This window comes from Perognathus longimembris, chromosome 20, assembly GCF_023159225.1.
Source record: "Perognathus longimembris pacificus isolate PPM17 chromosome 20, ASM2315922v1, whole genome shotgun sequence".
NCBI classification, from domain to species: domain Eukaryota; kingdom Metazoa; phylum Chordata; class Mammalia; order Rodentia; family Heteromyidae; genus Perognathus; species Perognathus longimembris.
In genome coordinates this window covers 41,826,208-41,851,308 of record NC_063180.1, presented here as the reverse complement: position 1 = coordinate 41,851,308, position 25,101 = coordinate 41,826,208, and the positions used below count along the sequence as shown (strand labels likewise).

The 25,101-nt window shown below is 49.4% G+C and overlaps 1 protein-coding gene across 2 annotated transcripts in view; it reads right to left on the bottom strand.

The window, feature by feature from the left end:
• Positions 1-25,101, bottom strand: part of Cyfip1 (cytoplasmic FMR1 interacting protein 1) — a 57,278-nt gene that overhangs the window by 8,369 nt on the left and 23,808 nt on the right. Inside the window, exons 11-25 of one of the 2 annotated variants that reach the window (XM_048329562.1) lie at positions 24,354-24,471; positions 23,501-23,623; positions 22,865-22,990; positions 20,103-20,269; positions 17,884-18,031; positions 16,943-17,090; positions 14,076-14,232; positions 12,112-12,208; positions 9,600-9,676; positions 9,385-9,493; positions 6,637-6,756; positions 3,989-4,188; positions 2,446-2,533; positions 1,305-1,448; positions 308-398 (exon numbers count right to left, since the gene is read on the bottom strand). In XM_048329562.1, coding sequence (XP_048185519.1) covers positions 308-398; positions 1,305-1,448; positions 2,446-2,533; positions 3,989-4,188; positions 6,637-6,756; positions 9,385-9,493; positions 9,600-9,676; positions 12,112-12,208; positions 14,076-14,232; positions 16,943-17,090; positions 17,884-18,031; positions 20,103-20,269; positions 22,865-22,990; positions 23,501-23,623; positions 24,354-24,471 — 1,913 coding nt within the window. Of the gene's footprint in view, positions 1-307; positions 399-1,304; positions 1,449-2,445; positions 2,534-3,988; positions 4,189-6,636; positions 6,757-9,384; positions 9,494-9,599; positions 9,677-12,111; positions 12,209-14,075; positions 14,233-16,530; positions 16,685-16,942; positions 17,091-17,883; positions 18,032-20,102; positions 20,270-22,864; positions 22,991-23,500; positions 23,624-24,353; positions 24,472-25,101 lie in introns of both variants that reach the window. The other variant, XM_048329561.1, reaches the window with a different exon arrangement.

Genomic DNA, 25,101 nt, shown 5'->3' with positions numbered 1-25,101 from the left:
TTACGGCGTGAGCCTTCATGGGAAATGTGGAGGACAGGCGATTCACACACCTGGCCGATGTGGAGTCGCTCGGCCTCCCCCTCACCTTCTGCGAGCCCAACACACTTTCCTGCTCACTACCCTGCTCCCCAGCTGCAAGCGCGGGTGTGGACACGCTTGCTGCCTCTCAGCCGGAGAAGGCCAGTCTAGCTCTTCTCCGTGCTCTCCGGTGTGATTTCCTTTTCCTGTGGCCTACGCTCTGGTCTTTGCTTCCTCCCCAGGGGTCGGGCCGTGAGCTCCGGGACGGCGGGCGGGCACCCTCGCTCACCGGGAGAGCCGTACTCGTGCCGAGGCAGGCGGCAGATCTTTGGCATCACCTCCATCAGGGTCTTCACATACTGCAGGATGGTGCCTTGCAGCTGCGAGAGACACACACGTCAGCCACGGCCGCTCCTCCTCCCCTCTGCACGGCGACGGCCGTGTGTCTTCTGGTGTCCTTCTATCCTGGGCCCCAGCCCTCTGCGCTGGGTACCATTTTCTGTGAATCCAGGGCAACTCTGGTGGTCCTTGGTATGTAGAGAACTGTGTTTTCTTTTTTATTTTTTTGGCTAGTCCTGGGCCTTGGACTCAGGGCCTGAGCACTGTCCCTGGCTTCTTTTTGCTCAAGGCTAGCACTCTGCCACTTGAGCCACAGCGCCGCTTCTGGCCGTTTTCTGTATATGTGGTGCTGGGGAATCGAACCTAGGGCCTCGTGTATCCGAGGCAGGCACTCTTGCCACTAGGCCATATCCCCAGCCCTGTGTTTTCTTTTTGATAGTACTGAAGTTTGAACGCAGGGTCTGACATTTGCTAGGCACGTATTCTATTTGTTTTAGGCATTTTTTCCCCCTGTTCTAGTTGTGGGGCTTGAACCTGGGGCCTGAGCACTGTCCCTGAGCTCTTTTGCTCAAGGCTAGCACTCTACCACTTTGAGCCACAGCTCCACTTCCAGCTTTTTGGTGGTTAGTTGGAGATAGGCGTCTCATAGACTTTACTGCCCTGTCTGGCTTTGAACCATGATCCTCAGATCTTAGCCTTCTGAGTAGCTAGGATGACAGGTGTGAGCCAATGGCAACCTGGTCATTTTTCTCTTGTGTGTGTGTGTGTGTGTGTGTGTGTGTGTGTGTGTGTGTGTGTTTGAACTCAAGGCCTGAGGGCTTCAACTATTCTCTTGCATTAGGAAAATGAGAAGAAACGCAGTATGAGAAGTATTTGAGTCTAAATGGAATCATTCATTTCTTAAGCGATGGAGAGACGGCGTGAGGAGTTCCTCCGCAGAAACTCACCAGGCTCTTGACAACCTTCAGCAGTTCCTCCATGACCACGGCAATGCCCTGGTAGCCGAGAAGCCGGCAGATGACTTGGAAGTGAGGAGGCCCGACGAAGTTCCGGTAGCTGCCATAAATGCTGGAATAGGCCAGGTTTAAAGCCTGAGGAGCAGAGGACAGAGTTTTCAACATGGCCGTTGGGCATACGCCCGGTCACAAACTCACTCTGTGAAGATCAAGTGAGTGGGACTGGTGGCTCACACCCGAAAGGCAAGCGAATCAGGAGGCGGAGAGGCGAGGATCAAGGTTGGGGCAAGAAGTCTTTGAGACCATGAGACACTGAATCGCCAATTAACCAGCAAAAAGCTGGAAGTGGAGGTGTGGCTCAAGTGGTAAAGCATTAGTTTTGAGCAGAAAAAGCTGAGGGACAGCACCTAGGTCCTGAGTACTGGCACCAAAAAGCAAATAAATAAATGACATGTATATGAATATGTGTGTGTGTGTGTGTGTGTGTGTGTGTATATATATATATATACTATGTATGACATATACATGTAGGATATTTATATATTGTGTAATAATATACATATGCATTGTTTATATATATTACATATAACATCTATATATACACATATTACACACACACACGTCATGAACTAGTGCCCAGCTTCCTTTTCTTTATTTGAGATGGAATCTCACTGTGCTGCCCAGACCTCCAGCAATCCTCTTTTAGACTCTGCAGTGGCTAGCACCACAAGCTATGCTGTATGCTGGGCTAGTTTCTATTTCAAATTACTGCTATGTTTTAGGAAGATACTCATGAAAAGGAAGAAATAAAAACAAAAACATTTCCCACATGTCATGATTCATTTGAATTAATGAAACCACCAACTTGGCATAGCAACGTACACCGGTGGTCCTAGATTCTCAGAAGGCTGAGGCAAGAGTATCACTTGAACTCAGGAGTTACAGACTAGTCTAGGTAACACGGTAAGACCAGGTTTCAAAGAGAAAGAAAATTACATTTCACAAGAAATGTATCCAATGCCTAACGTATGAAACTGTAACATCTCTGTACATCAGTTTGACAATAAAAATTTAAAAAAAATTACATTTCAAAATATGCTTCATTAGGAACATAAACAGAAAAAAAACTTACCTTGGAGCCATGCAAATACTGAGGTTGTGCATTGGGTTGTTTATCTCTCTGAAACTCCTGAGAAAATGGTAATACTGTCCGAACAAACCTAAACAAGGAAGATTGGGAGGGAAAAAAAAAAAAAGAAGAAAATCCAATTGAATATGTGATAACGGAAGTGGGCGATGTGAAAAGAATCTGTGGAGAATGAGGGAAGCGGTCTCCCTGGCAGGAAGCACTCGACACCAAACGCACACATTAAATTATAATGTATGCAAGTTTAGAAGAATTAAAAAAAAAATATATATATATATATTTTTTTTTTTTTTTGCCAGTCCTGGGCCTTGAACTCAGGGCCTGAGCACTGTCCCTGGCTTCTTCCCGCTCAAGGCTAGCACTCTGCCACTTGAGCCACAGTGCCACTTCTGGCCATTTTCTATATATGTGGTGCTGAGGAATCGAACCCAGGGCCTCATGTATACAAGGCAAGCACTCTTGCCACTAGGCTATATTGCCAGGCCCTAGAAGAATTAAAGCACTTATAGTACTTTTCCAACCTCAGAGCTTTTCCATTATCCCTCTATGAAGCCTTCCTCCTGGTTAACTGTCATAATAGTCAAATAGGAAAATTCTAGTTTAAAAAACAACAACAAACACAGATTATATATAAATTCTCTAAAATGCAATAATTGTACTGAAAATGCAGGAGCTGCAGGTATATAAACCCCTGGTGTCCTCCGTCCATTCTCTAACTTGAGGGAGACTTGGCACACTGACTGTCTTACGCGTAGCCCTTCCTTAGCTGACAATGAACACACGCTCCTGGCTGTCCCGGGCTTCTAGGCACAGACGTGACGGCAGGTGGCGGGGACTCGTGACCTACCCGCCGTTCTCTAGGGGCTCAGCAGAGAAGGTGGGCATCGTAACAACCCGACTCACCACTGTATGAAGTGTGATTCTCTACGGAAAGGAGCTTTTGTAAGTCTCGGGTAGGAAATGGTCAAGATGGTTCTGGAACATGTGTGGTGCTTACAGAACGATGACGACACGCTAGGGGACAGAGGCACACCACCCCAGGCAAGCTCGAATACTCATGGCCGGATCGTGTGTCCTCCCCCCAAAGACACAACGAGATCCTCCCCCCCCAAGTTCAGGGGAGCCCATTTCCCTGGCAAGCCCGAGGCACTGGGGGCTGATCCCCAGCAATATAATCCCATCAGTGCAAAGAAAAGGTGAGATCATCCCAGAGAAGCACAGGCCCTCAAGGCAATGCCACCGAGGTGCTTCTGAGCAGAGACAGAAGCGCACACGAAGAATATCATGCGATGACAGACTAAAGCCCCTAAGAAACAGCTCCACTTTTAGGCAAGTCCAGAGTCACCCACTGTGTGTGTTCAAGCTCCATGACCAACAGCAAACAAACAAATAAAATTAAACAAATGATGAGGGTCCAAGTGTCCTGGACAGATGAATTCCTTGAGCTCCATCCCCACAGAGGCCTCCCCTCTGGGGTAAGAGATGGCAAGGAACTCCCTCGCCTGGCTAAAGCTCTCTGCACACCTACCGGTTGGTGGAGCCATTGTAGCAGTAGTTGGGCAGGAAGTCGTAGTTGAGTTCCCAGAAGACATGGAGGGTGATTCTCCCATAGGGAGCTGAGACGTTGTGGTTGGCCTCTCGGAACATGGCGTCAAAGCTGTCCAGAGTCAGGTACCTGCTCAGTAGCTTGTGGGTCATGCGATTGATTTCTAAGAGGCCATCCAGCTCCTACAGAGCCACAGGAGATGGGGATGAGAAGAGAACTGGGCTACACAGGGAGAGGGGTATCAGTGCTGCAGCCGGAAATTCCCTCCCGGGCTCTGTGGTGCCTGGAACAGGTGTTTAGGACACCAATATAGACAGTAGGGCTTTGGAGAGTAATGGAAACCTGCTCCCCACAGTCCTTGAAGCTCCCCGACTTTCTGCAGTCAGCACCACTGGGTCACTGTCCTGCCTCCAATGTGCCCACCTCTGTACCACCCACCCCTGCACCCAACCACCCAACAGTGCACAGTCCACCCTACTGATGACCTAAACCCCGGGCCCCCTCCCATCCTCTGATGGACAGTCAGGCTGGATGCTGTATTTACTCAGGGGTCTGGATTGAGCCAACTGTCCCTAATAGGCCTGGAGTTCTTCAAAAGCATTGGTTCAGTGAATAGAAATGCTTGTTTAATATGCATGAGGCCCTGGATTCAATCCCCAACACTGCCAAAGGGGTGAGGGGCTGGGTGACAGGTTGAAATACGCTCACAAATAGCCTTGTCAACCATCCCATTTAGAGTATCTTACCTCATCTCGGATCTCACTTCCCACAGCTTGCTATTCATAGTCACAGCCCCAAAACATTACACCCAAAATTCAAAAAAATAAACAACTGACAAGTTTTGTTTTGTTTTTGGTGCCAGTCCTGGGGCTTGGACTTGGGGCCTGGACACTGTTCCCTAAGTTTTTTGCTCAATGGTAGTGCTCTACCACTCGAGCCACAACTCTTGAACCACAACAGTTCTGGCTTTTTTTTTGTGATTACTTGGGGATAAGAGTCTCACAGACTTTCCTGCCTGGGCTGGATTTGAACTGTGGTCCTGAGATCTCAGCTTCCTGAGTAGTTAAGATTATAGGCGTGAGCCATCAGTGCTCAGCTTGTTTTAGTTTCTAAGCTAATTTGCTGAGAACACAAAATTCTTGCTTGAATTTACTCTGTAGTCTTTGAACATTTTTTTTTTTTTTTTGCCAGTCCTGGGGCTTGAACTCAGGGCCTGGGCACTGTCCCTGGCTTCTTTTTGCTCAAGGCTAGCATTCTGCCAACTTGAGCCACAACACCACTTCTGGCTTTTTCTATATATGTGGTGCTGAGGAATCGAACCTAGGGCTTCATGTATACGAGGCGAGCACTCTTGCTACTAGGCCATATTCCCAGCCCTGAACATAAATTTTGAAGGACAAAAAGTGACCTGATCGAATGGGTAAAAAAGTTATCATGATGGCTACTTTGTGTTTTTAATTGACATACTTTTCTCAAGTACATACATGGCATATGTTTAAATAGACTGTATATAGATAGACACTTGCTCACTTTCAGTGGGGTGATACCTAAATAAAGCCAAGGAAAGTTAAAAATACTGTTAAGTGGGAAGAGCATTTATAACACTTAACCTACTGGAGATAAAAAGAGTTTCACAGAGTTTTCTACCCAGGCCAACTTAGAACCAAGTTCTTCAGATCTCACCCTCCTGAGTAGCTAGGATCTCAGGTGTGAGCCACTGGTGCCCGGCCTTAAATTGTACATCTTTTTGTGGTGATTATGAGACAATTAAAGTGTTTTTATTTTCTTCTTCTTTAGGTCTGAGACTAGGATGTGAATTCAGCACCTGGTGATCGTTGGCTGGCACTCTACCAACTGATCCATGCCTCCAATCCCCCCCCCCCAAATATTTTTTTATGTAATAGTTCATTGCTTATCATAAAATGTAAGCATGCTAGCCGGGCCTATAATCCTAGCTACTTAGGAGGCTGAGCTCTGAGGACCACAGTTTGAAGCCAGCTCGGGCAGGAAAGTCCATGAGACTCATCCAATAAACCACTCAGCAAAGGCCAGAAGTGGCCCTGTGGGTCAAGTGGTAGAAAACTAGCGTTGAGCAGCTGAATCTCAGGGACAGCAAGCACCCAGGCCCTAAGTTCAAGCCCCAGGACTGGGGATAAAGGAGGAAGATAGGGAAGAGAAATATGTATTTATATACACGTTATTGAATTTTGCTATATACTACTTTCTAATTTATAATATTCAGGATTAGGCCTACTCGCTCTTTGAGGTTAACTTGAAACCCTACAACAAAGATCAATGTACAAGATAGCTGACATGCTAAGTTCAATCAGGACCAATCTTTCATTATCTACACAAGAAGTGGATCTATTATTAGTTCCATTTACCAATTGAGGGGCAAAGAAAATCATTACTGGGCTGGGGACATAGCCTAGTGGCAAGAGTGCCTGCCTCGGACATAGGAGGCCCTAGGTTCGATTCCCCAGCACCACATATACACAAAACGGCCAGAAGCGGCGCTGTGGCTCAAGTGGCAGAGTGCTAGCCTTGAGCGGGAAGAAGCCAGGAACAGTGCTCAGGCCTTGAGTCCAAGGCCCAGGACTGGCCAAAAAAAAAAGAAAATCATTACTTACGACAATTGATGTCAAGTCTTCGCTTTCGAATCGTCCAATCGCCAGCTCCAGGGACTTATACATGGCTGCTGAGACTCGCTGTGTGATCAGGCGGTTGAGGTCTATTGACCTGCCTAGGAGCTGGAGGTGGGGGGGGGCGGGGAGGAGAGGGGGGAGGGGAAGGACAGCAGGGAAAAAAGCACACGTGAAAACCTCAGGAATCGTGAAGAACAAGCAAGCAATGACAAAAAATAACCTAGTTCAAAAGATAAAACAATCTAGAAGAACTGCAGTTGAAATTTAAATTTTTAAGAAATTTCAGATGAAGTTACATTTGTAGTTTGGCTGTTTGGTGTTCAATTGGAGACGAGAGTTTCATGGACTTTCCTGCTTGAGCTGGCTTTGAACCCAAATCCTCACATCTGAGGCTCCTTAGTAGCTACGATTGCAGGCATGAACTACTGACGCGCAGCTATGTCCTTAAAATTTTTAAGCAGGGCATGGTAGTATACGCTTACAGTCCCCGCTACTCAGGAGTCTGAGGCAGACATTGCCTGAGCCCAAGCATTCAAGACCAGCTTGGGCCACATAGTGAGTTAATAAAAGCACAATATTTTGTTAGGACCTTCACACAACAGTGTGACATACTGATCTCTATTAAAACTCAGTAAGCTGTATAAATAGAGAGGGAAATCAGAAAAATGTTACTTGCAATAGCCTCAAAAAATTTTAGGAATAAACCTAGCCAAGGAAGCAAAAAACCTCTAGGGAAAACTATAGAAATCTGAAGAAAGAAATGAAAGATGCCATCAGGAAGTGGAAAGAGGCTTGCATGTTTATGGACAGGTAGAATTAACATTGTACAAATGGCAAGTCCCAAAGGTGAACTACACATTTAACACAATCCCTATCAAAATCCTAGTGACATTCTTCACCAAGATGGAGGAAACAATCAAAAAATTCATATGAAACTACAAAACACCTCAAATAGCCACAGTGATGCTAGGCAAAAAACCCAGTGCCGGGGCTGGGAATATGGCTTAGCGGTAGAATGCTTGCCTTGCACGCATGAAGTCCTGGGTTCGATTCCGCAGCACCACATAAACAGAAAAGGCCAGAAGTGGCGCTGTGGCTCAAAAGGTAGAGTGCTAGCCTTGAGCAAAAAGGAAGCCAGGGACAGTGCTCAGGCCCTGGGTCCAAGCTCCAGGACTGGCAAAAAAAACCAACCAAAACAAAACCAAAAAAACAAAACCAAAAAGACAGACCTCAATGCTGCTAGTATCATAATCACTGACCTCAAGCTCTACTACAGAGCTATCATAACAACAACAACAAAAAGCTTAGTACTAGCACAAAAACCGGTCTGGAGATGAATGGGACAGAAGATCCAGAAGATCCAGAAGCAAAGCCATATACTTACAGTTATCTCATATTTGACAAGGGAGGCAAAGATAAACGGTGGAAAAAAAGATAGGCTCTTCAATAACCGGTGATGGGAAAACTGGATCTCTATTTGTCACGTGCCAATATCGACCCAAAGTGGATCAAAGACCTCAACATCAGACCTGAACCTTTGAAACTACTGCAAGATAGAGTAGGAGACTCAATAGAACTTACAGACACAGATAAGAACTTTTCGAAAAGAATCCCAGGGACACAGCAAATAGGAGAGAAACTTGGCAAATGTGATTACATGGAAGTAAAGTTCCTGCACAGCAAAGGACAGTTACTAAATCAGAAAGGCAGGCAACAGACTGAGAGATCTTCACCAATCCAACAATGGCCTACTATCCCAAACACACAAAAGAGCTCAGGAAACTAACCATTCCCAAAGCTAATAAACCAATTGCTAAACAGGCAAAGGAGCTAAGGAGTGACTTCTCAGAAGAAGAGGCAAGAACGACAAAGAAACACATGAGGACATATCATCCCTGGCAATGTATGGCCATTTGCAAGCAAATCAAAACAACTCTGAGATTCCATCTCACCCCGGTTAGATCGGTGAACACTGGGAATTTGAACAACAATAAATCCTGATGGGGATTTGGGTCAGAGGAACCCCGCTGCACTGTTGGTGGGAATGTAAACTAGTACAACCACTCCAGAAGGCAGTTTTAGTTTCCTCAAAACCTAAACATAGAATGTCCCCATGATCCAGCCATACCACTCTTGGACATCTATCCAGATCATGGCAAGTCAGGATATGGTAAAGATACCTGCACTTCCATGGTCCCTGCCACACTATTCACAATACCCAAGTTATGGAAGCGGCCCAGATGCCCTATAACAGATGAATGGATCAATAACGTGTGGTACTTATTACACACAGTAGAATTCTACTCCTCCATAGAAAGGATGAGATTGTCATTTTCAGGGAAATCGATGGACCTACAACAAATCATGCTCTGAGAGACAAATAGTGCATGTTTTCTCTCGTATGTGGAAGCTAGAACTAAAATATGACTGGACATGTAACTTACACAGGGTCCTAAACATTCACACACACACAGACTAAAGGATGATGCAATTTGGGGAGAAACCCAAAGGACCTATGTAACTTGTAGGCAAGGAAGAAATTGGAGGAAAGCAAAGGAAGGGGGTGACACTGTCCAAAAGGAGAAAAGAAATGGTACTCGTTACCTGACTTATGAAATGGTCACCCCTCTGTACAAAACTTTAACAATAACATTAAGATTATATTTAAAGAAAAAACCACCACCTAGCAAGCTACAAATCCTGCCACCAATGGCAGTGCCCGGCCCGGCTCACCTGGACGTGTCTCTGCTTGAGCAGGGTCTCATAGCGGTTAGACGGCGGCAGGTGGATTGTGGCTCCCTGATTCTTGCATTCTGACCGTAACCGTTTATCAAGGAGCAAGCTAGTTCAAGGAGGAAGACGGGACACGTTGCACACGCTGTGTTTAATGGACACACCGGGTTAAATTATCCACGACAGTGCGTGAGAATCACAAATCGCATGCTCACCTTCCTGCCATCACTTTATAGTACGCAAATATCTGATCTGCCAGTTTATAGACAAATTGGTCAAAACACAGATTCACCTGAGGAGAAGGAGAGCAGTCATTAGATTTCAAATCCTTAAACCAAGATAAAATAACACAACCCCAAAATGCAACAATCTTCCTTTCGTTTTCTGTACTAGGATTTGAACTCAGAGCCTTCTGCTTTGCCATGAGGCACTCTACCGCTTGAGCCATGCCCCAGCCCTTCGTGTTTTTACTTATTTTGGAGACAGTATCTTTCAGGGCTTTCTTGGTGATTTTCCCCCCCAACCCACGCTGGACTGTGATCTACATATTTACACTTTCCTATGCACCGCCACACGCAGCTTATTGGTTGAGATTGGGTTGTGCTAACTTCTTTTCCAAGCTGGTCTCAAACTGTGATCTCCCTCATTCCTACTACACTCACGTAGCTGGGGAATACGGACATAAATGCTGCTACTTCTTCTTCTTTTTTTTTGGTCAGGTCTTCCTAGGTATCCCAGACTTAAAGTCAAGATCCTCCCCCTCCTCCTACATGCTGGGATTACAGGCATGTGTCACCACCGCTGGTTTCAGAATCTTTTCTTTTTTTTTTGGCCAGTCCTGGGGCTTGGACTCAGGGCCTGAGCACTGTCCCTGGATTCTTCCCGCTCAAGGCTAGCACTCTGCCACTTGAGCCACAGTGCCACTTCTGGCCATTTTCTGTATATGTGGTGCTGAGGAATAGAACCCAGGGCCTCATGTATACGAGGCAAGCTCTCTTGCCACTAGGCCATATCCCCAGCCCCCAGAATTGAGCCTCTTATTATAAATACTCTCACTATCCAAAACAGCACATTAGATTAAATGTTGGTCTGCTCAAGGGTAACCATCCCATCCCATTGAAAATCATGCTAGAACCATTTCTTTTTACTGACCAAATTATCATTTGTCCTCTCTTAAGCACAAAAAAAAAGAATATGAAAAAAATGTCTCTTCACCATGTGGAAGAAGAGATGGAGTAGCTCCTGCATCTACCTGTGCTTGTTGAGAGCCCTTTTCTTTCCCTTCTCTGTCTCTCTCTCTCTCGTCAGTGTTGGGGCTTGAACTTGGGGCCTGGGTGCCGTCCCTGGGCTCTCGTGCTCAAGGCTAGTGCTCTACCACTGGAGCCACAGCGCCACTTCTGGTTTTCTAGAGGTTCACTGGAGATAAGGGTCTCACAGACGTTCCTGCCTGGGCTGGCTTTGAACTGTCATCCTCCGATCTCAGTCACCTGAGTAGCTAGAATTACAACCGTGAGCCACCAGCCCCTGGCTATCAGGAGCCACTTTCTAAGGGCCCCTCCCAGGCTTCCTCTGGAACAAGGATGGATGCATAGTGCGTGAGAGTATCCAGGAAAATAACACACAAATCCCTCTAATTGTTAACCTCACTTGTACTCAGGGCCAGCATTACCACAACCACTGGAACGGTGGGACACACCTGGATCAGAAAGAGGACATCAACTAGCTGGCCCCGCCTGTTTCTCAGTCCTGGGGCCACGTGTGACTAAGATGGCGCCTGACGCTGAACCCAGAGACAGTTCTGTGGGCTGTGACGAGAAATCTGGCCGCCTCTAGGATTGGTCCCCGGCTCTTCCGCCCTGACGGACAGCTCCTGCCTCCCCTTACAGTCCCTAGATAGGTGCGCGTACACCCCGCCCCTTCCTGCCGATCTTTGATCTGATTGGCTCCTGTGCCTTATATTAGTTACATGTGTTCCCCTCAGTAAACGAGATCTTGCGCTGACTTGACTCCCAGACGCGTCTGATTGTCCTCCGGTGAGGGAGGGCTGGGTGCGGGCGGTCTGTTGACCCTTTCCTTGCTTGGCTCATCCGGTCGGGGCGTGCCTTCCCTGTCTCTCCCGCAGGTCAGGGGAGCGAGGGGGTGGCTAAAAACCCATGATGAGGGTATGGGTATGCAGAGGCAGGTGGAGCTGTGACCCAGCTGTGTGATTGAGCAGCCGGAGCCCTTTGTTCTACCTGTATTGACTTGGGAACACAAGACACAGTCCCTGAACCAACACTGCTAGGTGGTTTGTAGGGGAAGACGGAGGATGCTGAGAAGCAAGGGTCTGTTTGTAGAGATGAAGTTCTCCTGTGTATATATATGTGTGTGCTGATCCTGGGGCTTGAACTCAAGAGCCTGGAGAGTCCTTGAACTTCTTTACTCAAGGATAGCCCTCTATCACTTGAGCCACAGCTCCACTTCTGGTTTTCTGGTGGTTCACAGGAGATGAGAGTCTCACAGACTTTCCTGCCCTGGTGGCTTTGAACCACGATCCTCAGATCTCAGCCTCCTGGGTAGCTGGGATGACAGGCGTCCGCCACCACGGCCCAGCCCACCTGATTGTTCAGGGCCCTGTGCTTGCTAAGCAGGCATTTTTGCCTCCCACTCATTTCATCAGTAGTCAAAGACAGGACACTCAAAGGGAAACCGAATGGAAGGAAACCAAGTCAGAGCTGGACCCCTCACCTCAGCCTCGATTTCGTCGTAGAGAAACTGTTTGTTGAACCTGGTGAGGGCGTAGTGGGCGCTGTCGTTGTACAGGTCCAGCGAGTAGAGGACGTACCTGCGGAAGGAGGCAGGCATCAGTTCCCGGACTCCCACACACCACCGCATTAGCGACCCCACGGTCCCTGCTCCCGGAGAAATGCCACGCTCACCCCAGTGAGGCAAGTGCTCGCTCGGTTTAACAAATCTATTCTCGTAGAGCTACTGGCAGCGGTGGCTCCCGGGACCTGCCACACACCTGGGGTTAGCTGGGTGTCAATACCACCGGGGGGGGGGGGGCGGGCAGCCAGTAAGGTCATACCTATCTCATTTGTAACGGGTCGTTCAAAATAGCTTCAGGAGGGCCGGGTGTCAGTGGTTCTCGCCTAGAACCCTAGCTACTCAGAAGGTGGAGATCTGAGAATCGTGGCGTGAAGCCACCAGCCAGGGCAGGAAAATCCACGAGACTCTTATCTCCACTTCATCAGCAAAAGGCTGGAAATGGAGGTGTCGCTCAAGTGACAGAGCACCAGCCTTGAAGTGAAAAAGCCAAGTAAGAAGAGCACAGGTTCAACTCCGCCCCACTACCAGCACAAGGAAGAAAAACCAAACACCCTTAAGGAGAGGTTTTTCAGTGTTCCACCACAAGGAAACGGTAACTATTTGTAATAATGGTATGGATATGCTAATTACTCCCAATGTGATGACTATATAACATATATGCATATCAGAGTTGCATACGTGCTCCATAAATACGGATAATTATTATGTGCCAATTTTAAAAAGTAAATTAAAATAGAATTACTTATTTTATGAATGACCTGACTTATGTAAAATGGGTGAATGCTCTTTATGTTTTTTTGCCAGTCCTGGAGCTTGGACTCAGGGCCTGAGCACTGTCCCTGACTTCTTTTTGCTCAAGGCTAGCACTCTGCCACTTGAGCCACAGCGCCACTTCTGGCCGTTTTCCATACATGTGGTGCTGGGGAATCGAACCCAGGGCTTCATGTATACGAGGCGAGCACTCTACCACTAGGCCATATTCTCAGCCCGGGTGAATGCTCTTGACCCAACAGATAACCACAGATATGGCCAGTATTGAGGCCTAGGTTGAAAGCTCAGCTCTCCTCATGTTCTTGATTCTCTTTTCATGGTGCAGGTGTTGGGGCCTAAGCAGTATTCCTTAGCTTTTACTGCTCAAGGCTGGTGCTCTACCACTTAAGCCACAGCACCACTTCTGACTTTTTTGGTGGCTATTTTGAAATAAAAATATCAGAAATTTTTCTGCCCGGGTTAGCCTTGAACTGTGATTCTCCTGATCGCTCTCCCGAGCAGCTGGAATTACAGGCATGAACGAGGACATCCTGAAACTACCTACCTACCTACCCGTACAATACGATCGCGCAAGGCTTAGAGAAAACGATCTCATTTAACTGACGCGATCAGTACCAACAGGTGTACGTATCATTTGATAAGAAACAAGTGCTTGGTGAGGAGGACACGTTCAATCGGTATTTGAACATGACCTCTTTGTGTGTGTGTGTGTGTGTGTACACGAGTGTGTGCTTGTGTGTGCCAGTCCTGGCGCTTGGACTCAGGGCCTGGGCATTGTCGCTGGGCTTTTGTGTGCTCAAGGCTGCCGCTCCACCACCCGAGCCACGGCTCCACTTCCAGCTTTGTGGTAATTAGTTAGCTGGAGGTAAGAGTCTCATGAGCTTTCCCGCCCTGATGGGGGTCGAACCGTGATCCTCACATCTCGGCCTCCTGAGTAGCTAGGGTTCTCGGGTGAGCCACTGGCGCCCGGTTAAAGAAGAATCCTTCCTTATATACATGAGGACGCAGCGATTCCAGTTTTCACATCATGGAGGACCGTGGAGAGCCCCAGCCTGGCTGCTCACATGCCACCTGCCCACCCACCGGGGACCCCCCCCCCACCAGTCACTCACTCCATCATGGATGCCTCCTTGGTCTCCAGGATGTGGTCTGTCAGAATCCACGGCATGGACATCTCGATGGGGAACTGGATCCTTCTGCCCATGGTGAGCTCCAGGAAGAATTCCCGGAACCACAGCTGGGAGAGGTCACAGCACTGGTGCAATGTTTCTTGAAGGGTGCAAAGGACATCGTATCATTTTCCACACACAGACGAAGGTGAAGGATTCAGCACTGAGGAGGCTATGGGGGGGGGGGCGGGGGGAGCATGTGTGCAGGGCCCGGGCTCCTCCGTGATCCGCGGTGAGCCATGCAGCGTGGACATGAGCGGGAAGGGGCCTCCCGGTGCCTCACAGGACGGACAGGATCCGATGGGCGTGGCTACGCGTGCAGCCATGTGGGCGGGCCCTGTGTATTCTAAGCAGCCAGTGCCCGCCCACCAGCAGGGACCCCCTCAACCTTCCTTAGCAGGATGGGGGTGGTGGGAAAGGACGAGTGAAAACAAGACTAAGATTGAGTATCCTTCATCTGAAACCTCTTTTTGTTTTTTTTTTGTCAGTACTGAGGGTTGAACTCGGGGCCTTGGGCTTACTAAAGCAGGCATTCTAATCCACCGCTGAGCTACTCTACCAGCTCCGTGCTGGTTTATTTCGAGACAGGGTCACTTTACGTACAGGCTGGTTCGGACGACAATCCCCTTATGGGTGCTTCATGAGTTGCTGAGATGGCAGGTGATTGCTACCGAGCCTTTGAAAGATGCAGTTAAGTGATGGAGTCTGAGCTAGGCGCTGGAGGCTCACACCTGCCATCCTCGCTACTCAGGAGGCTGTGATCTGAGGATAGCGATTCAACGCCAGCCAGGGCAGAAAAGCCTGTAAGAGTCTTATTTCCAATTAACCACCCGAAAACTGGAAATGGCGCTGTGGCTCCAAGTGGTAGAGCTCTAGCCTTGATCGAAAAAGCTCAGGGACAGCGCCCAGGCCTGGAGTTCAGGCCCCGTGACCGACAAAAAAAAAAAAAAAAAGAAAGAAGAAGAAAAAAAGATGGAGTCTTTCAAATATTTTTGGGGTGTCTGGGTTGGCCTCAAACTGTGATTCCCCAATAAGTGCCTCCCAGAGTAGTATTACAGACTTGAACTAAGTATGAAAGTTTTTAATGCTCTAACTTACACTATAAGTAGAGCATTCCAAGCATGATCTTATGTGATGTCTTAGGTCAAAATGCATGTTCCCAAAGAATACTGCATCATCTGGGCCCCACTGGCTCAGGCCTGTAACCTAGGCTCCTCAGGAGGCTGAGCTCTGAGGACCACAGTTCAAAGCAGCCAGCCCGGGCAGCCAAGTCCGTGAAATGCTTATCTCCAGTTAACCACCAAAGAGCCAGAAGTGGAAGTGTGGCTCAAGTGGTAGAATGTGCTAGCGAGCAGAAAACCTCAGGGACAGTGGCCCAGGCCCTGAGTTCAAGCCCCAGGACCAGCAGAAAACAAAACAATACAAAGAAAACAAAGCTGTATAGTCTCACGAGGCTCAACAGGAAGGCCACACTAGAAACATAGGTGCTCACCAGCTAGGATAATTATAATTTATATTATAGGATCCCAATCAGGAAGGTGCTGAGATTGGGATGCTGTTAGACAGTGCATGACTTTATAAAACTACCTTCGCTCTATGTGTATTTAGTCCGTGGATCCCACCCCAAGATCTCCCATGACCTGCATGCAAATATTCCAAAATTATCCCCAGTAGGAAACACTTCCCAACCAATACCGACAAGGGATACTCAACTTGTACTTGATTTTCCTGAGAAAAACACCAATGTCTTGGATGCAGTATTGAATGTAAACTCAAGGGTGGGTGGGTGGGAGGGAGGGGTTAGGCTAATGCAAAACAAAAGATAGAAGAAACAAAACCAGAAAACCACAATAGAAGGTTCTGTCCTTTCTTGGAACGAATGGCCGATACCTTCCGCACCCCAGCCAGGGCACAGAGGGCGGCCAGCTCTGAGCAAAGCGTTCCCCATGGCTTAAGGAGACCCCAGGCCGACCACACCCACCAGTGCCAGGTCAAGGTGACTCGCTTGAGTCAGGGCACTCTGCCACTTCCACATCTTGCCTGTGGGGGGCGCTGTTTCTAATATACATATGTGCATATGTATATCATATGCTCGGATGATGAGTTTTGTTCATTTGCCTGGACCCCGCGTGGAATGGAAGACTCTCTATCCAGGCTACAAGGCTAGAGGCCACAGCCCCATGGTCCTCGTCCTGTGGGCCAAGTCCCACAGAGGTCAAGGACAGAGCATCGGAAGGAGTCTCAGGACCTCTGGCCACCACCACAAAGGTTAGGACAGGTCACCGTAGGGGTGGCCCGCAAGGACTGGGGCAAGGAATGGTCAGGCAGAAGCATCCTACGTGGTGTTAGCAGTGTTAGAACATGCCCAGCCAGACTCCGGTTCAGCACTGTCTCTTACCACTGAAATTTATCAAGTGGGTGTAGAAGAATGACTCGCGATGGAACTTTTCTATGTCCAATATGGTGGGCCCCTCAAGGCTACTTCTCAAGGTTTTCTTGGAACCACTTTTGTCTGCAATGAGGGACTCTAGCATAGTTCTCACCATGTACAGCTGGATTATCCAAGGAAAAACATCAGCGGGGAGAAAATACACAGGGTACATTAGTGATGCCGACCTCAGGTAACCCACGCGGGGAGGGCTGCTCCGCTACGTCCTGACCGCTCCCCACACACGGAGCGCCAGGGAGAGGCGGGCGGGGTCTAAGTGGCTAGGCTGCTGCTTCTTGGGAGGGAAAAGAGAACAACACGTAGCGGAGCAGTTCACCTCCGTGTCACGAACATCAAGCAGAAAAACAAAAGGATGTCTTACCACTAAAGGTTAAAAGAGGTGGATAGGTGTAGGACTGCCTCAGAAACGCGTTTACCACATGCAAGAGCCTTTCCATGCCCAGAGACTTGAGCTGCCTGAGCAGCTCGGCAGAGCTCAAGGACTCCGCCATGGTGCGCACCAGGTAGAGCTAGACACAGACAGACAGACAGACAGGGAGGGAGAGGTGGGAGAAAGCCGTTAGTCACATGACATGCATGCCTGGGTGGGGAGACACGGGGACGGGTGCACGGGACAGAGTTGGGAAAGGGCGACGCCCCCTGGGGGTGTGGTCCCCTGAGGAGGGGCCAGGTGCCTTCCTCCTGACATCCACCAGGTTCCATACAGAGCCAGCCACATGCTTTACTGGTTAACTTGCTGGAAAACTGACCGAAGAGGTTACAAAGCCTTCAGTAAAGAGATGAGTAAACTATATCAGGTCCCAGAAAGGACGGGGGGGGGGAGTAGAGGGGCATATTAAATCAAGAATTAAAGAGTCAGGGAGAAGCACTTCAAGGAAGGCTGGACATATTAAGAGAGAAGACAGCAAAGGCGGCTTCAGGCCATGACACGAGAGAGCAAGGCGGCACACCTCCTACGGCTACCCCAGCAGGAAGGCTCTCGTCTGTAGATCCGACGTGAAAACGACGCCAGTACATCCTAAACGCCCGTCCACGAACACCAGGTGCACAGCAAGCACAGGTGTTCACCTGCTATCTTGGGCGAGCGGGAACCGCAATGGAGACGATCCATTTCTGAAGGTCAATGGACCAATCAGAGAGAATCACAGGGGCGTCTCCACCCGTGTCCCAGGTGTGCTTGGGAGGGCACGAGGGGTGTAGCAGCCAAGCCACGGCAGAATGGGATCGGTCTGGGATTGGTCTACCCTGCCCACCCCCCCAACCCCGACCCCAGCCCAGGTTGGAGGGGAAAGGCACGAGAACCTGTGTGCTGGAGGGTCCCACGGCACGGCGTGGCACTTTGATGTCAAAGCCACTCTTGGGGTCCTTCTCACCCCGCAGGGCCGGGTCATTGAAGGGCTCATGTCCCGTCTCCCAGTCACACACGGTCTTCCTGATGGCCTGCAAGACGCTGAAGAGAACCATCGAGTTGGGGGGGGGGAGGGTGGGGGGGGTTTGCCCCATAGACGTCTCCTCTCCTGACTCACAGGCTCTCGGAACAGCCAGTAACAAAGCGCAAATAATGTGTTCTGGGGGCGGTGGAGAGACGTGAAAATGATCCATTTCAACCTGAAATTGAGAGCCCAAGACTGTATTCTTGGAAACGTGACTATTCGCAGAAGATGTGACTAAGCTGAAGCCCGAAAGCAGTGTCCTTGCTTCCTGAACGCACAGCAGGTGGTGGGGGGGGGGCAGGGGGAAGATAGCAGGCAGACGCCCACCCCGGGCGCAGTGCCATCTGCCCGCAGCTGATTGGTCCTGCGTTCCTACGGCAATGAGACGTCACCCACGCCACGGAGGACGGACTCACTGGGAAGGTGACTCTGTGAGAGGCGATCTAAAACAAGTGTTTTTTTTTTTAATTCTTTTTCTCTTGCCAAGTGCCCTGTCCCGGATGCCTGGGAGGTTGTAGAGCCTCGAGCCTGGCATCTAGTATATCTCAGGACGTCGGGACTCTTGGCATTTCTCCAGGGTTGCTTGCTCGCCTCTTAGGGGCCACCCCAGGCGACGGGGTTAGCGGAGAGCTGGCTTAGAGGAGGCTGGTGTGAGGGGCACGGTGTGTGGAGACGGGCTGAGAAGTTACACCGCGGTGCTGAGGATCGGGGTTGGATTCTGCCTCAGGGAGCTCGGGCTCCTTCTAGGGGCCATGATGGGGCAAGGTCTAGTTTTCCTGGGGCTCTCATCAGGTGTGAGGCATGGCGCCCCCTGTTGGCTGTAAAGCCAAGCTAGGAAGGGTGACTGGCTAAGGTCCTGCTGGTTCTCACTCAGAGAAGCTCCTGGCTCCAGAAATCCATTATAGGATCGAGGATTGGGCTGAAGCAGGGCCTGGAGTTATTCTGAAGCCCAATCCCTGACAGGGGACTTAAGGTACACAGGTTGCATAGACCCAGACTTAGATTCGTTTTGTCAGTCATGGGACTCGGCTCAGGGCCTGGGCACTATCCCTGAGCTCTTCACTCAAGGCTAGCCCTCCATTACCACTTTCAGCCACAGCACCACTTCCGGTTTTTTGGTAGTAACTTAAAGAGTCTTAGGGATTTTCCTGCCCGGGCAGGGTATGAACTGTGATCCTCCGATCTCAGCCTCCTGAGTAGCTAGGATTTACAGGCACGGCTTGCAGCTCCTTTTCTGACCTCACCCTGAAAGTGGTTTAGGCTTCTCTGTCAGTCACAATTACCCCACAAGTCCTTCAGACTCAAAGGGAGAGGATGTGAGTCCATCCAGTCCATCAGTCCTGGTGAAATGTACAGTCACCAGAAAGCCCTAAGGAGGCCATTATTATTATTATTTTTTTTAAGTCTCTCTGCTACGGTCCGTCCTTATCCAACAAGATCTCCATTCCTCCATCCCAAGATGCCCATGACCTCTTCTACTGCCCTGGGGCTCACACTTGAGGTCCAACGTGAAGCTGCACAATCAGGTCTTGGGACAGAGGAGGCAGCCGAAGTGAGAGGAGGAACCAGAGGAGTGAGAGGCCCAGTCCTGAGTCATATTTTTGCTTTCCACAAAAACAAACAAACAAAAAAAACCGGGCTGGCAACTCAATGGACTTCTCAGCCTGTCCCCCTCCCCCACACTCGCATCAGTGAAAAGCTTCTTTCATTAGGCCCTGGCTTCGGACTACTTCCTATTTGGTACAAAAACCTAATTTCTACTGTGTTCATTTACAATCCATCCCATCAGAGAAAAATTCTTTCCCACAAAACTGCTTCAAGCCGGTCACTAGAGACTCATATTACGAGAGAATAGGGTCCAGATCACTGGCAGCTGGTTGATGCCTTAAGTGTTTCGTTATTAATTATTTGGTTATCCAGGTTACTGAGTGAACCCCACCGATCCGTGTATATCTGTTGATGTGCCTTGGGATTGGGGAGCATCGCCAAGAGCTACCTGGGAAAATGTTAACACCCCTACTGGCTGAGCTGAACTTCCTTTGAAGATTATTACTATTACTCCACCCGCTGAGTGTGTGGGAGGCTGACCTCTGGATGACATTCTTCTTCTTCTTGATGGCCTGCCTCAGTGGCTCCCTGAGGGTCACCTGGGAGAAGTCTTGCAGGGCCGCATAAACGGTGTGCCGGATGGCGTGGTTGAACACGCTCTCCATCCTGCCCATCAGCACCTGCAGGCCTTTAATCATGGCGATCACCTGCAAGGACATGGCTTTCGGTGGGGAGGGGGGAAGGAAACGAGAGACTGCCCTTCCTTGCTCGGCAGGCTGTCACCTTCTTCCCACAATGCATCTGGCTGGCTGCCCTAGTACTCCAGCCCTGTCTGCATGAGCCAACATCTGGTCTCATCAGATGCATCTGACTCAAGCAGGACACAGCTCCACCCCCCCCCCCCCCCCCCAAGGATTCAGAGGGAGAGAAGACTTAAGAAGGCAGCTGGAAAGTCAGCGTCACACAGAATATGACAAAAGGCCCGCAGCCAAAATTCCACTTGTTCAACAATAATGGTGCTCTGAATAAATATGCCTGGAAGCAAGTGCAGCGAGCTGCTTTAGGTCTGAGCCTGTCTCAGGACCTCCTGGTGTGAGGTTTTTCTGTTGTTACGCTTGATTTTTGTGGTTGTTGTTGGTGGTGGTGGTTGTGGGCCTGAACTCAGGGCCTGGGCGCTGTCCCTGAACTTTTTTTTGCTCAAGGCTAGTGCTCTCCCACTTTGAGTTTTCTGGTGGTTCATAGGAGATAAGAGACTCAAGGATGTTCCTGCCCAGGCTGGCCTTGGATTGCCGGATCTCAGCCTCCTACGTAGCGGATTAGGGGTGTGAGCTATCCCTAGTGGGTGGGGTTTTGGTGTGTTTCCTCTGCAGAATTGCCTGGCAACTTTATTTTGCTTTTGTAATCAAAACCGAAAGGGCAAAAAAAGTTAACACCTGTTTAAGACAAGCAAATGGGGAGACTGCTTGAAGGAAAGTGAAAACACTACATAATTCAGAAGCAGAGAAAGGAGAAGGCTAAAAGGTGAAACTACAGCTTCAGATAAATGCATAAGTAACCTAAAAGGCTGAAAGTAATCCCCCATCCAACATTCATCACGCCTTTTCAAAAACAAAAAACACAAAATGAAACACCTAAAAGAGAGAAACAAGTATATGAATATTTGATATTCTTTTTTTTTGCCAGTCCTGGAGCTTGGACTCAGGGCCTGAGCACTGTCCCTGGTTTCTTTTTGCTCAAGGCTAGCCCTCTGTCACTTGAGCCATAGCACCACTTCTGGCCGTTTTCCATATATGTGGTGCCAGGGAATCGAACCCAGGGCTTCAAGTATATGAGGCAAGCACTCTTGCCACTAGGCCATATCCCCCGCCCTGAATATTTGAATTAATAAGACAAAAGCTGTTTAATTAATAAATAAAAGGCCGACAAATGCCTGGCAGTATTAACCAATTAAACAAGATGGATTATTAGATTAACAATGAAAAAGGGAAATTTACCACAGTTCAAAATTTTAGATTATGACAAGATATCATTTTAGGACAGTTATTCTGTCTGTGGGCTAGAATTAGGGGTGTAGAAATAAGCTCTCACATGCACAGTCCAAAGATGTGGGGTGCGTGTGTGTGTGTGTGTGTGTGTGTGTGTGTGTGTACATGGGGGTGCCGGCAGGCGTGTCTGCGTGCCGGGACCCAACCTCAGGGCCTGGCACTGTCTCTTGAGTGTTTCTATTCAAGGCTGGTACCAGCCTTAGCTCCACAGCGCCACTCCTGGCTTTTTGTGGGTTAATTGGAGATGATGGCTTTGAACTAGGATCCTCAGATCTCAGCCTCCTGAGTTGTAAGAATGACAGGCGTGAGGCCACTGGTGCCAGGCTTTAGCAGGATGCTAAACACTTCGATGGGAAAAATTCTCATTTCAACCAAGAGAGCTGGGACAACTGGATATCCTCAAGCAAACGAATCCAGTTGGATCCTTGTATGGGAAAGAGTTAACTCAGGTAGGCCTGAAATGACCACACCCTGCATTGCCAAGAAAGGCCTCCCCTCAGGACTGACCCTTGTCCTGCTTCTACAAACTCACAGGGCTCGGCTATGCAGACATTCTGAATGACAGAGTGGTTTGCCTATGCCTGAGACTTCAGGCCATGGATACAGCAGAGTAAAACACCTAGAGGACAGTGAACAATACTCTCAGGACCTCAGAACGTGCAAAAGATAGCCAGGCGCTGGTGGCTCATGTCTAAACTCCTAGCTACTCAGGAGGCTGAGATCTGAGGATCACCGTTCCAAGCCTGCCCATGCAGGCAAATCCATGAGACTCTTATTTCTAATTAAGCACAAAAAGCTGGAAGTTAAGAGTGTGGCTCAAGTGGTAGAGAACTAGTTTTGAGCTTAAAAAAAAAAAAGTTCATGGACAGTGCCCAAGTCCCGAGTTCAAGCCTCCCAACCAGAAAAAAAGGAAAAGTACAACTATCAACTAAATAAATGCTTGTTCCTAGACTTGAGAACGCTTGTCCAAGGACAGGTGGAGGAAGGCAGTGCAGAGTGGAGACACAAAGTATGAAAGCAGAGCTGGCAGTCACCACGGCTAGACAACACCCAGCACCTCTGGAGAAGCTCTCCGCTCACCTGCAGGGCCCGCGTCCAATTCATTCCCCTTGCATTTCTAACCCAAGCCCTCGCTGCCGTTAATGAAGGCGCTGGGGATCTGCACCCAGGAGGCTGTCGGCACAGACCCAACCAAGCAAAGAGGAGACCGTGAGGCCCAAGTCACTCAGGTGGGAGAAGGGAGACGCGGGTCCTCACCTCCACCAGGGCAAACTTCTCCTCGCTCGTGTAGTTGTAGCGCGTAGCTCGCTCGTACTCTTCGGCGTTGTCCGGGCAGTCCTTGTTGGAGTACTTGTCCGTTGGGTGAACAAGTTTCCACGAATACTGGTGTGGACAGAGCGAGGAGAGAGACATTCCACACAGAAGGGAAAAGGCTTTTGAGCTCATCATATGGTCTTCCAAGTATTTCCTAAAAACTTTATATTCCATGAATATATCTAGCATCAAAAGATATTATTAATGTGCCAAAAAAAAAGCTCTATCATTTAGCTAATTTTTGGGTGGATTCTAGAAGACAAGTACATTTATTGTTTATTTATTCATTCATTCATTCATTTATTGCCAGTCCTGGGGCTTGAACTCAGGGCCTGGGCACTGTCCCTGAGCTTCCTTTTTGCTCAAGGCTAGCGCTCTACCACTTGAGCCACAGGGCCGCTTCCGGATTTTTCTGTGTATGCGGCGCTGAGGAATTGAACCCAGGGCTCCACGCATGCCAGGCGAGCTCTCTACCGCTGAGCCACGTTCCCAGCCGACAAGCACTTCTAACCGGAACCGGAAACTGTCTGCACATTTAGTCCCTTGAGTTCCCCCCAAACCACCTGGCGCGGCACCTACCACTTCCATGACGTGAGCGCTCCACTGGGACAGCAGCTGCAGGCCCTGCAGAGCCAGGTCGAAGAGCTTCCGGTACTCGGCGTCCGTCTTCAGGGCCTCCTGCCGGCCGGATCCTGTGACCACCTAGGCGCACAGGCGTGAGCATCAGGAGCAAAACCGCCAGTGGAGGGGACCACCCAGCCACTCCAGCAACCCATCCTCCCAAAGCCACAGGGGGGCAAAAGGTCCAAAAATGGGCCTAGGATCTCAACAGATTTTGTTTGGTTTGATAAAAGGGCTCATTTTGTCGCCCAGGCGGGCGTCCAGCAACTCACGATTCTCCTGCTTCCGCCTGCTGAGTGCCAGTATTACAGGAATGCACTGCCGTGCCTTTTATCCCCATAGTACAGAAGACAGATAGATCCTAAGGCATCTCACATGGCGGGCAAGCAGGCTAGCACCAGGCTAATGGCCTCGTCCCCTGAACAGATTCTTCACGAAAGACTTACAACTGAGCCCACGAGCCCATGAACACATAGTGGTGATCCCGAGTCAATAGGGAAATACCAACCCCGAACACCACCAGCTACCCCTTCAGATCTGCCCGAATCAAAGCAAAGCACAAGCCAGGAGCCAGCAGCCCAGGCTTGCGTTTCTAGCTACTCGGGAGGCTGAGAGCTGAGGATTGCAGTTCAAAGCCAGCCCGGGGCAGAAAAGCCCCTGAGACTCTTATCGCCAATGAGCCACCAAAAAAAAAGCTGAAGGGGAGCTGTGGCTCAAAATCAACTTCAAAAAGTGAGTATCTGTGGGCACAGTAAGGGAAGTGACCCGGGTGCCCTCGGCTCCGCCCTCTGGGCGTCATGGCGGCCCGCACCTCGCTGTTGCTGTAGCGGGCCAGCTCCGAGATGAAGCGCATGTGGTCTTCGCGGATCTGGATCATCTGCTCGCAGATGTTGTACTGGGGGCTGCTGCTCGAGGATGTGCAGGTCCACCTGGGGTGAGGGCAGAGGCCTGCGTGACCCACGGGGAGGCCGGCCCGGCGCGTGGGCGGCGCCAAGGCCAGGGCAGCCGCGGGCACCGTGTGCACAGGACTTAGACTAACACCATAGACTTTACACACTTATAAAGAACTGGTGACAGCAAAGTTCCCCTCAAAAAGAACATAAGACAACGCTAAAATATTTACTCTCGGGGCTGGGGATATGGCCTAGTGGCAAGAGAGCTTGCCTCGTATACATGAGGCCCTGGGTTCGATTCCCCAGCACCACATGTATAGAAAACGGCCAGAAGCGGCGCTGTGGCTCAAGTGGCAGAGTGCTAGCCTTGAGCAAAAAGAAGCCAGGGACAGTGCTCAGGCCCTGAGTTCAAGCCCCAGGACCGGCCAAAAAATAAATAAATAAAATTTACTCTCTTCCTTTACAGAGAAAAATCTCCCGACTCTAGACTGAGATACAACATTCGATGTCAAAACCACGGATGAGAGCAACTACAGACTGCACTGCGCACAGGCAAAATGTACTACAGGACTCAATGGGGTCGCGGTCGCAGTTTAGCTACCGAGACTGGGCTGCGACCCTGGCCCGTCGGTTCGCTTTTGACTTCCCCAATAAATCCATCCTTTT